This window comes from Electrona antarctica, assembly GCF_951216825.1.
Source record: "Electrona antarctica genome assembly, chromosome: 15".
Classification (NCBI taxonomy): Eukaryota; Metazoa; Chordata; class Actinopteri; order Myctophiformes; family Myctophidae; genus Electrona; species Electrona antarctica.
In genome coordinates this window covers 34163207-34178661 of record NC_136796.1, presented here as the reverse complement: position 1 = coordinate 34178661, position 15455 = coordinate 34163207, and the positions used below count along the sequence as shown (strand labels likewise).

The following is a 15455-nucleotide window of genomic DNA, read 5'->3' as shown; positions in this document are numbered from 1 at the left end:
CAATGAACGGTTAGGCCTTGTTATGCTGCTGCCCTGTGGTCGCTGTGCTGAACCCCTGATGATGATACCAAAGAACTGGGGGATTACCACAGGAACGTATGAGAAATCCCTTTGTTGCTTGGCACTGAGTCTGCATGGCATTAGCTCAGGCTGCCCTATTTATAAACATTGTCACATGCCAAGGATAGTTGGCACTGCATCATGCTGTGTGAGCAAAAAGAGAAAGGGAGTGGATGGAGCCTGGAGAACTAATATAGGGCACCTGTTTATTAATTATAGGAATGAGTTAGGCCTACACACATTTAAGCTGTCCCAATATGATAAGATGAGTGAAAACTTGACATTGTTGATTTGGGGCTGGTGTGTTTTCAGTTCAATATCTGTAAAACCTGTCCGTTCAGTGCCAATTTTTTTTGCATGAAGTTTTGTTGTTTGTCACTTCATGGAGCTGCTGGGCCTATTGGGGTTAATACTGCAGTATTACAGAGGCATCCTCCTGCCTCCACACGCCTCATGACGCCAGCATTCCTGAGTGAAACAGCCGGGGGCCCGAATGCGCGGATGTGTCCTCACTCCTCACTCCTCACATAATACTTGTGTGGTCATGCATGCACGCATACACATCCACATCGATACACATGCTGCTCGCCAACGCACACATTGCGCGCTCGTGCGCGCACATACGCACTCGTCTCACACATTGTCATAATCGTGTTTTTTAATTCCCACACAAGAATATATAGATTTCAAATATTGTGTTTCAAAAGTTAAAACATACAAATGTTTCGAAACTATAATAAAAGTTGGCTATAGAAGGCCTATTTAAAAATATATGCGATTTTCTGAGAAATATCATGTTTTTGAACATTTTAAAACTTTATATTCACAGTAGGCTAATGAATCCATTGATTGTACCAGCAAGTGCCAGGGTTCCCCATTAGGCCATTTACTGTAATAAATTCCCTACTAGCCTACTGCTTTCATCATCTCATCTGGTACTGTACTCAGGTCTCAGGACATAACTATCAGAGGGCTCAGACCACATGGGGGCAGCAACACACAATTTATGAGAATAAATATCTTCGGTATCCATTGACTCAGATCAGCATTTTTCAACTGTTTTCTCAGTCAGAATACAGTCCTTGTTCAATATACAGTAGAATAAAAGGCCAAAACTGTCTCGGTCTGTGTTGCATTTCAGTGCACAGAACCAATGGTTTGATTTCTATCTATGCTTTTACAACACAGGTACAAATGTGGTTGTTCTAGCCTATTATTATTATTATTATTATTATTATTATTATTATTATTATTATTATTATTATTATTATTATTATTATTATTATTGTAATTCACAATTCCAGTCCACAATTTTAAATCCTTGCATCATTATCATATTTCCAGTCTCTGTTTGGAAGTCCTTATTATGCCACAATTATGCCCCGCAGATACAAATCTCCATTTCTTACAATTTCCCTTGCACAATTCTCCCTGTGCACAGAGCAACATGCACACCATAATGATTAATTACACTGCAAAGTGAAAACCAAACAATAAACAAACGTAGAAATCACACCCGTGTGAAGTGAGGGCAGCTCTTGTCATCGTGCATCATCCATTCATTGTCAATGGGAATTTAATTTGTGTAGGACAAAAATATCCGATTTGCTCGTCTACATATGACGTAAATTCTCCATTCATTGTCAATGGGAATTTAATGTTTGTGTAAAACAAAAATCTACACTATATTTTGAAAGTAGGCACTTCCTATCCATTTAGAGTGCCATTTAAAATGCTTTCTACTCAGTCCAATTTTCCCAATTTTGACCCAGCCAAGCTGCTCTAACAATATGCTCTAACAATATGGCCACTACATTGGTTACACAATGGTCCATACTGTAACCTCTGCGCCCAGTCATATGTTTTCTATGTATTTTAGTTTTGTGCATATTGTAACATTTTTCACCTTCCAGCCAGGTCCTATTGTCTCCTTTGCAGTTACTTCACAGATATATGGTGGGAGTGATCCTACGCAGTACACACACAGAAAACAGTAACAGATGGATGTCCAGTCTTTGATCCAGTTTGAGTGTTATTTATTAAACAGAAGTGAGCAGTTGAAATCATAAACATACCAGTTATATAATTGAATTGTTCTTTCCTTTCTGTCTGTTTGTGGTTGCTGAGTAGATTCCATGCCGTCTCTGGAGCTGACCAGACAGGCAATTTAGCTGGCAAGGGAAATTAACCTGTTGGCAAGCCCTAAACAGGTGTCCTGTGGAGGTGGTATCTGCATTTGCTACTCTAGGAGCTACAAAAAGGCTCAGTTCTGACGCAGCACGTACCTAAACAACAGATGCCGCAACTGAATATGGATGGGAGGCTGAGGGAGATCAACTGGTGCCGCAGTCACCAGTGGCTCTTTTCCATAATCTGAGGACACTGTTCCAATGTATGGCCACTTTTTTTGCAGAACAGACATGGGTTGTGACTGATGGATGCATTTGTTTTCTCTCCATTTGACTCCACAGCTGTTATGGGTGTTACTGTAGTTGCAAAACTGCTTCTTGGACTTGACCTTTCTTTTGATTTAACGGTGGTTGAGGTTTGACAGTTGAAGTCTGCTTAGGTTCCTGGATGTTTCCAAAAAGTGGGTCGGACATTATCATCACTTGTCTTTCGATGAAGTTAAAAGATCAGAAAACATTGGCCGACGACCTCCCTCTTTTAGCTCACAGGCCCTGTTCCTCCATATGTCTCTCAGTTTGTATGGCAGTTTCAAAAGAATGGTCCTCATGTTGGAAGTCACATTCATCTCATCCATGTAGGATAGACTCTCCATAGCATTGCAGCAACCTCGGATGAATAGAGAGAATGCTTCCAACCCTTTTGCATCCTCTGATTTGATTGTTGCCCAGGCAAAAGCCTTTTCCATATATGCCGTGGCAATCTTGTGCTCATTTCCAAAATGCTCTTTGAGCATATGTTTCGCTCTGGGGTAGCCCCTGTGACGGAGGCAGAACTCTCTCCCCTTGGAGATTCACCAGACTCCTACATTGGACTCTTTCAAGTCTGCACTGAAGAGACATTTGTTTACTCTGGCTTTTTGCAATTAGTTTGTTGTCTCCACCAGGCCGAAGGCATGGGGAGAGAGTATGTTTTGCACTCCGTCCGTCCGTCCGTGTGTCCGTCCGTCCGTGTGTCCGTCCGTGTGTCCGTGTGTGAACAGCTAATCTCCGGCACTGTTAACCCGGTCGATGCCACATTTTGCACACACACTCCCTGGATGCCAACGATGAACCTCTGCCCCAAAATGTCCAGAACGGACTGTTATAGCGCCACCAGGAGGCCGCTTTGTGCAAAACAAGTTTTTGGACAGTACACCTACAGATTTTGTCCAAACATCACGCAAATTGGTACACAGTCTCTCTAGAGCCATTCAAAACGGGTCTTTCAGATTTCTCAGACTCCATCCTGATTGGCTAAGATTGGCTTCCAAAGTTCGCACGAGTGTTCAGTTTCAAACAAAATGCTGCAAATCATGAACACATCGTGTGATTTCCGTGAAATTGCGCACGCACATTCCCACTAGGGAGGAAGAAATGCCACGTGAACATTTTCAACTCAGCCTCATGGTGGCGCTATAACTGGCCGAAAAGTGTTTTTACCTCCAACTGCACGGATTTGTGGATAACTTTGTATGCCAACTCCCTAGAGGCCAAGGAAAAACCTTTGCCTGGAATTTTTCACATCTGCTCTTTATAGCGCCACCAGGAGGCCGACATATGTAAAACACATTTTCTAATATTACTCCTTCAGATGTTATCCAAATTTCACGCAAATCGGTACACATGCTCTCCATAGTCATGTGATCAAGACGGGTTTGTTTGATTTCTCATAATCCACCTTCATTGCCTTCATTTCTAAACTTTTCAGGAGTAGCCCGCTTTGTACCCGTTTTGTACAAATCGCCACAACTACTCAACGCAGCGTCCGATTTCGGTGAAACTGTGCATGCATATTCCCACTAGGCTGAGGAAAAAATGCCACTTGACAGTTTTCAAATCAGCCTCATGGTGGCGCTACCTGTTGTAGCGCCAAGCTGTGTCTCTCACACACACACACACACACACACACACACACACACACACACACACACACACACAAAACATGATTATATTACTCCTAAACATTTTGCCAAACATCACACACACTCCTATCCTCCTGGTGGAGACCTGTGCCCAGAAGGGCACTTTTTCTAGTTTTTTTTGTTTTCTGTTCTTCTGTTTTGTAAAGCGTCCTTGGGTTTCTTTAAAGGTGCTATATAAATTCTTACGTTATTATAATTATTATTATTATTGTGGAAAAGAGGTGATAAGAGGAGACTTACCGTATACTCACTGCATAGACTGGTTTGCAATTTGATTTCTTTTGGACATTTGGGTTTAGATTATGGACAGTGCCAGGACACTAATTGATTTACTGTAAACCTTCTGAGGCTGTTATTTAATAACATTATGTTATAAAGAAATATTTTGTTATTTTGAAGCTATACTTTGCTTTCCATTTATGAAATTCATTCATTCATTATTAAACTTATTTACTGGTTATTTCAGTGATTTATTCTGAACTGACCCTTCACCTACCTCTTATAATTAATAGTGTTGGAACCATTATAATACTGTGCACTGTCTGGCCATGGGCTCATCTTACAGTATGTGTAGTGGATATAACATGAACCTTTTTTACTCACAGCACACACAAGTGTTAATGGCGAGTGTAAAATTGCCCCTCATGGTTCATTCAAACACAAACTTTAATTCAATAACAGCAACAACATATTGTCTAATGTGCCAACTAGTGATTTGCAGATAACAGTTGTCCTCATCTGTCATCACTCACTCAGGCTGTCACCTTGAATGAGCCGGGGGCTAAAGGCTGGCTGCCCTCTTCAGAGACCACAAGCACCGAATGCAACACCCATAAACCGAGGTCCCAGCTCTTCTTACAGTTGTCTGCACCACACGTAAAATTAGACGCCCCAGAAGTCATACTAGAGGCTCCAGCAGCCAGACACAGGCAACTGGTTGAAGCAGTGTTATGCGATGGACACACATGCTGGCTCTGATCTCTACTTTGGTATGGTTATATACATGTATATTCAAACTAACCCCAGCTTGTAAAGTAAGAGTGGATATTTCTCTAACATAATTATATTATGTCCTGTTGTTCTTTAAGGCCAATATATCTATTCCATCCAACGCGTGCCACACAGTTTATTGTCAGTGTGTACAGTGTGCATTTGGGAATGGATGGAGTGTTGTGGCTGTACTCATTTTATTAATGACTATTTCGCTGTGGCACTGAGGACAAGAGACTCATAAAGCTAAATAAACAGTATGTTCAGGTCAATCACTTTGTTCTGCATTGTTTTTTTTTGCTGTGGCGTTTTAGGAAATTGTGTAAATTGCTGCCAAGCAGTGCACGGTGTTGGGAGAGCATTTCAAGCCATGGGGAAGCTTTTCCATGACACCTGTTTCACCTGCAGCATTTGCTGTGAGTATTATTTGAGTGGTGTAAACCACTCCTACAACTGGCTTTGTTAGTCTGTCTGTGCATGAAAAATGAGCATGGTTGCTATGGTCACCCAGTTCACACGGGTGTGATTTCATTACGTCAGACATTACGTCAGACCACAGCTGATCAGTCTATATAAGACCTTACACCACACTCTTATTTTTAAATTCCTTACTAAATCTTTACTACTACTTTTGTCTTTTTTTCTTCTGAACAGGAACACACTAATGCTCACACAATGGCATACTGTAAGCACATTCTGACAGTATGACTAGCCTACAGAATCTCATTCCTATATGGATAATTGTAATAATTCTGAATGTGAGCAGTAATGGAGATTTGATATGACCATGCAGTTGTTTTATTTGTAGGTAAACAGCTGAGTGGAAAGCCTTTCTACTTCATGTCAGGAAAGATCTTTTGTGAGGATGACTTTTTAGTAAGTATTGCTTATATAGCATATATTAATAAGCTGATGTGTGAAACTATGTAGCATTGTTTCTTATTCTGTTAAATTAAGACTATTTCCTCAGTTAATTATTTGGGGAATGTGTTCTTCTGTCATTTAGTACTCGGGTGTTCATCCGCAAGAAATTTGCAAAGCCTGTGGATATTTAGTTAATGACATGGTAAGTACAGATGAGCGCAACGTTTATTCATCAAGTTTATTCACATCCCACAGACAATGAGAGTTACATTTTCAGGTTTATATTCTCTTACTGACATTTTACTCATATTCGACTGAGTGTGGTACCAACTGGGTGTGTAAATATTTGGTTTAACACAACAAAACCGAATTGGTAGCTCTTGAGTGTGAGGCAAGCATGAGTCGGATGACTCAATCTCATTAATTCTCAGATTTTCAAATCCAGTTCAGTTACAGTCAAAATAGAGACATATCAGGTTTGAGCCTTAAAAGCAGTCATCAGAGTTGTGAAAATGTTGTAATTTTCTGCATTAAAAAGGGGGGGATTCATACACACACACACACACACACACACATACATGCACGCACGCACACACACACACACACACACACGCATGCACGCACATGCACATGCACATGCAGTATGTTGGTACCTATACCAGATGACACTGGATAAGTAATAAAGTCAATGTTATTGACATGATGTGAGACATCTTTATTGTCACAGCTTTACAGGTGCACACTCGTCATTGTGTAGTTTCTGTGACAAACGAGAGGATAGAGTAAGCTAACTCTCCACGTGCCAAAGAAAACCTGGTCTTTTATGTTCTAGCATGCATATATACCTCAACATAGCAAACTAGAAAAAGTGCCCTTCTGGGCACAGGTCTCCACCAGGAGGATAGGACTGTGTGAGATGTTTGGCAAAATGTTTAGGAGTAATATAAACATGTTTGCCTTTGATGGCAATTGGATGATTTGAGGCATTGTGTTCCAAAAATGTGTTTTGCAAAAATCAACCTGTTGGTGGCGCTATAACAGGCCAATGTGAAAAGGGTGGGATATATTCCTCAGCCTAGTAAGAAAATGTGTAAAAGATTTCACGTAAATTGCATGCTGTGTTCATGATTTGAGGCTTTTGTTCAAAACGGGGCAATCTTGCAAACTGTGAAAGCCAATTATAGCCAATTAGGGTGGAATATGAAATATCGGACAGATCCGACTTGAGCACATGACCATAGAGATACTGTGTAACGATTTGTGAGATTTTTGGACATAATCTGGAGGAGTAATATCCAAAAATGTGTTTTACAAAAGTCGGCCACCTGGTGGCGCTATAAAAGGCAGATGCGGAAAATGCAGGTCAAAGGTTTGTCCTTGGCCTCTAGGGAGTGTGCATGCAACGTTTCACGCAGATCGGTGCAGTTTTAGGTAACACATGTGAAAAGCTGCCTCATGGTGGCGCTATAACAGGCCGTTTTAGAAAATGCGGGGCAGAGGTTCATCGTTGGCATCTAGGGAGTGTGTGTGCAAAGTTTGGCATCGACCAGGTTAACGGTGCCGGAGATTAGCTGGTAACGGACGGACAGAAGGACACACGGACACACGGACGGACACACACACACACGGACGGAGTGCAAAACATACTCTCTCCCCATGCCTTCGGCCTGGTGGAGACAAAAACAGCAGCAGATTTGATTTTGAACCAATTCAATTCTGCCCACCCCCCCATCGACAGGTACTACAGGCTCGTGGTAAATCCTACCACCCAGCCTGCTTCTGCTGTGTCATCTGTAGAGGGAACCTGGAGGGATTACCATTCACTGTAGGCAGCGATGACAAGATCTACTGTCTCAAGGACTACCACAGGTAGCCTGCGTTTACTACATGTACTGTACATTTGTGGTTCTCAAAGTGGGGTCCGGGGACCCCCACTAGGGATCCTTGAGTGGGTTCCAGGGGGGTCCCCAGATTGTACACTTTCAGAGATATGGTGGTGTGTGTGGTCTAAACAGGGGTTCTGAAAGTGTCACCAGGGTCATCTATTTTCAACAATGTTTGAAGGTTTTTGACATTTTGCACAATTGGCACAAAATCCTTTCAGATGGGGGTCTGTGGTCAAATGCACATTCATTTAGGGGTCCTTGACATGAAAAAGTTTGAGAACCACTGCTGTACATGACACCACAACAAAGGGCAGTGCTGTCTCATCACACCCCTGAAACGGTCACACCCAGAATGAGCTCATTGTTACCAAGTCACCCTTGACATCATCACACTCCTTGTTGGTTTCAGGCTGCAGGCTCCCAGGTGTACAGCATGTGGCATGCCCATTGTGCCCTCTGAGGTGAGCTGAAGTGAATGTTCTAAAGGGAAACCTGAAATAGGCCATTTATGTCCATTGTGCCATTTTTAATAGTATTCATTATTGTTTTCTGACATTTTAGTCTATGTAAAGTGTTACTGTAATTTCCATGAGTGCAACTATTAATATAAGTTTGCATTCTTAGTGCTTTACATTACACACAACAAATACTTTACTATACTATGATACTATAGACAAATAAATAGATACACTTCGTAAACAACAATATAATTATTATTATTTTTGATTAGATAATTACTAGATTCTTTTTGGTAGTGTTTGTCATCATATAGGCTACAATATAGGCTAAAGGTTCAATTTGACAAAAAGGCTTTCCATGGTATTATCATATATGCTTTGTTTGCTTGTCTAGGGTTCAACAGAGTCCAGTCGAGTGGTGTCCCTCAATAGAAGTTACCATGTGGAATGCTATGATACTATGATGAACCTCACTTAAGGACATTATAGAGGGTTCCCATTCTCATTTGCTACTGATTTGTTTTGTTACTGAAATGTAAAAATAAAATAAAAAATGTCATTCTTGAAGAGCTTACATAGTGTTTTATAACATGTTATGTAGTTTCCCATACCGCAATAAAACAAAGGTTCACTGTTATCACATTTGCATATTGACTCATACTGTACACGTATAATGGTTATAGGCTACATGTACTATGTTATACTATAAACACAAGAAACACGACAGTCATATTTACTACAGGTCTTGTAATCCCACTTTATGAAAAATAACATTTATTTATTAACCTCTGTTCTCAACAGTACACATCTTTTAATGGACCATAATACAATTTAACTAACCTCTGTTCTAAAAAATAAACATAATGTAGGCATTGTTATGACTATGAGCCTACATACAAATACTGTATACAGAAGTACATACAACTTAATTAAACTGTTTATGAAAGGAAACAAATTAATTAAACAATCGAAAATGATGAGAGAAAAAATAAAAAACAAAGTTCATTACAGTTAAAGGAACACGATTTTAAAATGGTACTATTTTAGAATAGTAACGAATACCCTCTGCATCGAAACTCTTTTTCTTCTTTTTTTTGCGACTCGAACCCATGATAGGCTACTCCTCTTCACACCTAACCTCGCCTCACCAGGCTTTCCACCACCTCGACTTAGCCCCAGTGCCACTCGCATAGTATCCAGTATCGGCTGACAGCGCTACCGTGTGTTAATATTCTGTACTGTGACTGAATTCCTGTCCCGGAAGAAACCTCTTTGCAACTTGTCAAATGAAGATTAATTAGATGTGAAATGGCGTCAGTCACGGTACGTGGATCGGCTCTCTGCATCTTGGCTTTACTAAACTTCGCATTCGTGTTCATCACCGGCGCTGATTTTATACGTTTCGTTTCGTTTAGAGCCATTTATCATAACATTACAGGAGATACTACACTCTGTCAAGGTAAGCCCCCGTCATGTTATTTGCAGGCGACCATGTTAAAAGTATCAATGAAAACTTTAAAGATCACTAATAGGATTTAATAATAATTCACAAGTAATTCTGTGAAGTGATGCCCTGAACATAACTGACCTTTTGAAGCTTGACGCTAACTGCATGAAATGTGTTCTTGTACGAATAGTCCTTAGTAAAAATCAATTGGCGGTCGCAAAAAAACCAAAGTTAGTTAAATAAACAAGAAAAAGCCACTCTGGACAAAAATGGGAAAGTATACCATCGTCTCGCGAGAATAAGAGATTCATGCATGTTCGATGAGTCCACCGCCCGGCTAGCTCAGTCGGTAGAGCATGAGACTCTTAATCTCAGGGTCGTGGGTTCGAGCCCCACGTTGGGCGCTACTTTTTTTTGTCTTAACAGCTTGAACCGATCGTAGCCTCGATACCCAGGCTTTCATTTCGTCTGCGCGAAATGAGAACCCTCGTATCTCTCTTCTGGGCTAATATTTGGCAGAATATGTGAACATCCCTCAAAACACCAAATCTACAAGTGCGCCATATGAGGGGTTGTGACTGTGAGCTTTGATTTAGCTTAGCTCTGGTCCATTGATTGATTGATTGAAGAATTTATTAACAGTTTGCAGAATTACAGTACATTTCAAGCACAAACTCAATACAAAGGCTGTTAACTGTGAGTGGACGACCCAATTAAGCATTACACTTGTTTCCAATAGGGTCCACCATGTTCAAATCATCAAAACATTTAGAGACGTACAAATAGACACTTCTATAGACAGAACAGGAATTCATCATAAAGGAGGTAAAAAGGGAAAAGAAACATATACAGTGAGGGGGAAAAAAGGGGTGGGCGGTGGGGGGGATTCACGTTCAGCTCCGTTAATTTGTTTGTTTTCCTTGGAGGAGCTGCGTTGGGTCCCCAAGTCGGCTCCGTGGCCGTACCTTGAGTTGGCTGTGTGGCCGGCCCGTGACCGTCTCTTGTGTTGTCCTTGCGTTGGGTCCCCAAGTTGGCTCAGTGGCCATACCTTGAGTTGGCTGTGTGGCCGCGACCGTCTCTTTTGTTGTCCTTGCGTTCGTGTTTGAGGGATTCCGATTTTACAGGGGCCAGTTTCGAATTGCAGCCGTCCGTAGGTGCCCTTTGAGAGCGGTTTTGAAAGAGTCAAGGGATTCGCATGTCTTAATGACAGTTGGTAGGGCGTTCCACATTTTGGTGGCATAGGAGCGAAAATAATTTAGTCCCTTGTTTGTGCCGAATCTGGGTTGTACATGGTTCGTTGCACTCCCTCTGGTGTTGTGGGTGTGGACTTCGTTAACATTAAGGAAGTATCTAGACAGGTACATGGGTATCTTGGTGGTGTATCGAATCTTGTGGACCAGACCCATTGCAAGATGCTGTACTCTGTCGTCGACCCTAAGCCATTCCAGCCTGTCGAAGTGGGCAGGGGTTCGGTGGGTTCGGGGGGCTAGGTCAAGTAGGAGCCTGACCAGTTTGTTTTGGGAAGTCTGGAGCCTGGTTTTAAGGGCCTTTGAGGTGCTGTGGTACCAGGAGGTGCATGCATAGTCAAAGAAACCCTGTACAAGGTCTTCAAGGTGTTTTTGTTGACCAGTGAGGAGATCCTGTAAAGGAATCTTGTTCTATGGTTGACCTTTTTGATTACGTTGGTGGCCATTTTATCACCGGAAAGATTAGCCTCCAGGATGGAACCTAGGTAGGTCATTTCATCTTTACGTGTGATAACATTGTCACCCACTCTAACCAAGAAGCCATTTGCCTTGCTGAGATTACTAATAGAGCCAAAGAGAATGGATTCAGTTTTTCCCAGGTGTAAAGATAGTTTGTTATCAGCGAGCCAGGTGCAGATTCTACCGAGTTCAACCTGCAGTTTGTCCCTGTCCGAGACCAGCAGTGCTGAGTCATCTGCGAACAGGAACAAGTTGCAGTCACAAGCTGAAGTCATGTCGTTTACATATATTAGGAACAGTAGAGGCCCTAGTATGCTTCCTTGTGGAACGCCACAGCTCACTGGGAGGGGGGGGGACAGTGTTCCGTTCACTTCCACCATCTGTTCTCTAATGCCCCAGGCTTCATTAGAACTGAAGAATGTCGAAGGCTAATGAAGGCAAGACCTATGGACCAGAGCTAGATAGATCTTTCTTTCAATCATTTTATTTTTCATTTTTGCACAAACTGATACATGACTCACATATACATAGACAGACTAACACCGACATACCTACATACATTATACATACGTCCATACATACAGCTAGATAGATCTATTAACTGACAAACCATTGGATTGACTTGAACAGAAAAGCATGCAGTTATCAATAAGAAGCTGATATAAATCACTGCACTGCATTAGTGTACGTACGAACACATAACTTAGCCATGGTTCACATGATCCCAATGTAAACAAGTTATTTTCTGGGTATTTCACGCCTCTTGGCAGACCTTGTAATGAACTATGTTTACATCTGGGCTTACTCTACAAACTGTTAATAAAATGTTCAATCAATCAATCAGGCCTTTGTGTGATGAGTGTGTCTTTATATTGTTATGTGATGTTAATTGTGGAATATTGTTATTGCATGCCTGCGAGACAGATTCCCATGTAAGTAAAATAAAAGTGTCTTAACATGATCTAATATAATAATACTTTGAATCTAACTGATCCCAATTTGTTTGATCTTTATTATACGCAGACTCCATACCATGGTCTGTAGCCTTGCGGGACAGCTCTGTTCTCAGCTCTCTGTGTGTGGACCTGGGTCTACTGGTGCTCTTCACGGCACAGCACAGTGTGCTGGCCTGGCCTCCGGTCAAGCAGGCGTGTCAGTCTGTCCTGGGGGCTCTGAACAGGTCTGCATACTGCTGCACTACTGCACTGGCACTCCAGGTATAACACACACACACACACACACACACACACACACACACACGCACACACACACACGTCACACACACACACACACACACACACACACACACACACACACACACACACACACACACACACACACACACACACACACACACACACAGTTCTATATAAGTTATGAAATAAGATCCTAATTGTCTTAAACTAAGTGTAATTTCTTTCTGTACAACAAATGACATGAATACAGCGTTACGCTGAATGCAGTTTGGTGTTATTGTTGAAATGTAAATGATATACTGGCACGCAGACCGACAAAGGGTCAGTCCAATCACACAGAATGAACTGTGTAGGTCAGTGACAGTAGTATTGTATTTTTCATTCATCATGGCATGTGTCCGTGTACGGTAGTTATGTGAATAGGCCTGTTTTTGTGTGTATATTGTGCAAACTTTAAATCTAGTATCTGGTTGTCCTCTTTTCATAAGGTTCTAATGCGTTTCTGGCAGCCTGTGACTGGCGCCCCATGTCTGTGGTCGGTGCGCCATGCTCCTTGGAGCATCTGGTTTCCTCTGCTCTGCTTCACACTGCATTTCGTCTGCTGGGCCATCATCTGTAGCATCCTTATGATCTTTGACTACGCAGAACTACTGGGCATCAAGCAGGTAGGCTGTCCTCTGTCTGTAAACCTCTGCAAGGTAGTAATAATGATTCATTAAAAGGACAAATCACATGATCGTAAATAAAAAGAAAATGAGTATTAGTAGCAGCAGCACTAGTGTAGTAGGAATATAATAATTGTAAGGCACTGAACTAACAGTACTTTAATTCTCACACAATAATAATTGGCTGAAAGTTGTAAAGTAAATACTTTATTTAAATTAGCAGTGGCTAAATAGATGCTCACTAGGATTATTATTGCTGTCAGTGTACATACAGTATTTCCTAATCTCATGTTGTAGAAGGTAATTTTTGTCCTGTGTACTGTTCAACACTACATAAAATAGCAACAGCTGAGTCTTGAGTGCAGTGTTTCTGTCACATCCAAGAGAGAAATCTCCATCCATCTGTAGCTTTTACACAGTTGTTTGTTTTATTCAATCGCTCACTGTTATAACATGTCTAACTTATTTTGAAAGAGAACTTGTATTGAGGCTCAGTACGAAGAGTAACTACGGTAATGGCATAGCTAACTACATTAATTAAATAAATTGGCCAACACTGATTACTTAACCTACTCTCTTTCTTCCCCTCTCACACTATTCTCTGTGTCCCTCTCTACCTCCCTCTCTCAGGTGTATTATGACTGCCTGGGTCTAGGGGACCCCTTGTTGCTCAAATCAGCCCAGGTCCAGCGTCTCTTCTCTCACCTCCGTCACCCGGTCTGTCTGGAGCTAGGTGTTATCCTATGGCTGCTGCCTGCCTTGTCTTTGGACAGGCTTCTGCTGGCGGGGAGTCTGTCCACCTACCTGGCCTTGGCACACTCTCTAGACAAGCAAGACCTGGCCTACATGAGCTCCAGGCTTATCAGGAGGCTGCAGCTCTGCACTCAGCCACATGGGGGCAGTGGTACTGGTGACCATGTTAATCACAATCACAAACACAAGTGAAAGGAATTGAATCTGCCTGTCCTGTAGTGGAGTTGGCTTCCTTTCACCTCTTAAGGCTTAATTTATAGAGAATTTAGTTTAATAATTTTGTCACTGGAGCGAAAATCACTGATTTGTGTCTGAGAGTCTAGTCTACTGTATGAACCAACCACTCCCACAACGGACTGACCAGGAGACTAAATGACTAATGACCTTCAGGCTGCCAGAATCAGGCAGGACTATACTTCTCCTGACTGTTACCCAGGACACCAGGGTCTAAATTACTCAGTGGAAGAGGATGGATGACCACTGGATAGATGACCATACAGTCAGATTGCATGGTTAAAAACAAATAATGTAAATAAATAACACATTTTATTCATTACAAATATGTTTTAGATTGCAGCTTTAAACCAACTGAGCATAAGGCCCTGAATGGATAAATGACCACACTGGAACTGAAATATGTGCAACTTGATTTTGACTTGGCTTTTATTTTGTCACTGTACCCTCACTGTACATTTTGAGTTATTATTTAATAAAGAATGTATTTTTTTCAAGCACAGAGTATATTTTTATAGTCTATTGATTTATATTTAACATTTGTGCCTATACTGTGTCTATATAAGCTTATTAGAAGAGTATAGTATTGATATTTGATATTTGTGTTTTGCTTTCACACTGAAAACAAAATGTCCTTTGTTGGATCCTGGTTTTATTTTACTTTTAAGTATTTTAGACATGGCTACAATATATGTAATCACAAATTAATTGTGAGGTGAGTGAATGTAGGTCTGTTGTTGATAGTGTGTCAAGCTGTATTTGTTTTAACAGGATGTGTTTTTTTCCTCAGAAATGCTGACTTTGGATTTTTAGTGGCTACAACTTTTTTCATCATGTGTAACATTTGACCTCTATGCAATCACTGTAATGACTAATTAATGGCATTTGCAACATGTTGAATAAATTAAATGTTCAATGCAGTGCCTTGTACAAGAAACAACGTTATTTCTATATCAGACATTTTGTTGTAAAAACAAACAAAATATTTAATCAATGGTGATTTAGATGGCTCAGTTGTATAGCTTGACTATTTGGGGAGTTGGTAATTTTTGTTCTCTGCTGCATGCATTCTTTTCAATAATGTAGGCTGTACACAGTACACTAGG

General features: G+C 41.2%; 2 protein-coding genes across 2 annotated transcripts; both read left to right on the top strand.

Annotated features, from left to right (window-relative positions):
- Positions 1-19: 19 nt before the first annotated feature.
- limd1b (LIM domains containing 1b) lies at positions 20-8976 on the top strand. Its single transcript, XM_079522280.1, has 8 exons — positions 20-96; positions 4907-5139; positions 5455-5556; positions 5949-6016; positions 6147-6206; positions 7743-7873; positions 8300-8351; positions 8743-8976. Exons 2-8 carry the CDS (start codon positions 5106-5108, stop codon positions 8824-8826), a joined length of 531 nt encoding a protein of 176 aa, XP_079378406.1. The 5' UTR covers positions 20-96; positions 4907-5105; the 3' UTR covers positions 8827-8976.
- A 642-nt stretch (positions 8977-9618) lies between these two features.
- nrm (nurim) lies at positions 9619-15269 on the top strand. The gene is made up of 4 exons (XM_079522270.1): positions 9619-9807; positions 12525-12718; positions 13186-13362; positions 13993-15269. Exons 1-4 carry the CDS (start codon positions 9657-9659, stop codon positions 14305-14307), a joined length of 837 nt encoding a protein of 278 aa, XP_079378396.1. The 5' UTR covers positions 9619-9656; the 3' UTR covers positions 14308-15269.
- Positions 15270-15455: the final 186 nt, after the last annotated feature.

Excerpts from the sequence above, each read along its gene's own strand:
- limd1b (XM_079522280.1), top strand. The coding sequence starts at position 5,106 with ATGGACACACATGCTGGCTCTGATCTCTACTTTG. Across the intron at positions 5,557-5,948 it reads TTTCACCTGCAGCATTTGCT|GTAAACAGCTGAGTGGAAAG; the intron begins GTGAGTATTATT and ends TTTTATTTGTAG. Across the intron at positions 6,207-7,742 it reads GATATTTAGTTAATGACATG|GTACTACAGGCTCGTGGTAA; the intron begins GTAAGTACAGAT and ends CCCCATCGACAG.
- nrm (XM_079522270.1), top strand. The coding sequence starts at position 9,657 with ATGGCGTCAGTCACGGTACGTGGATCGGCTCTCTGCATCTTGGCTTTA. Across the intron at positions 12,719-13,185 it reads CTACTGCACTGGCACTCCAG|GTTCTAATGCGTTTCTGGCA; the intron begins GTATAACACACA and ends TCTTTTCATAAG. Across the intron at positions 13,363-13,992 it reads AACTACTGGGCATCAAGCAG|GTGTATTATGACTGCCTGGG; the intron begins GTAGGCTGTCCT and ends TCCCTCTCTCAG.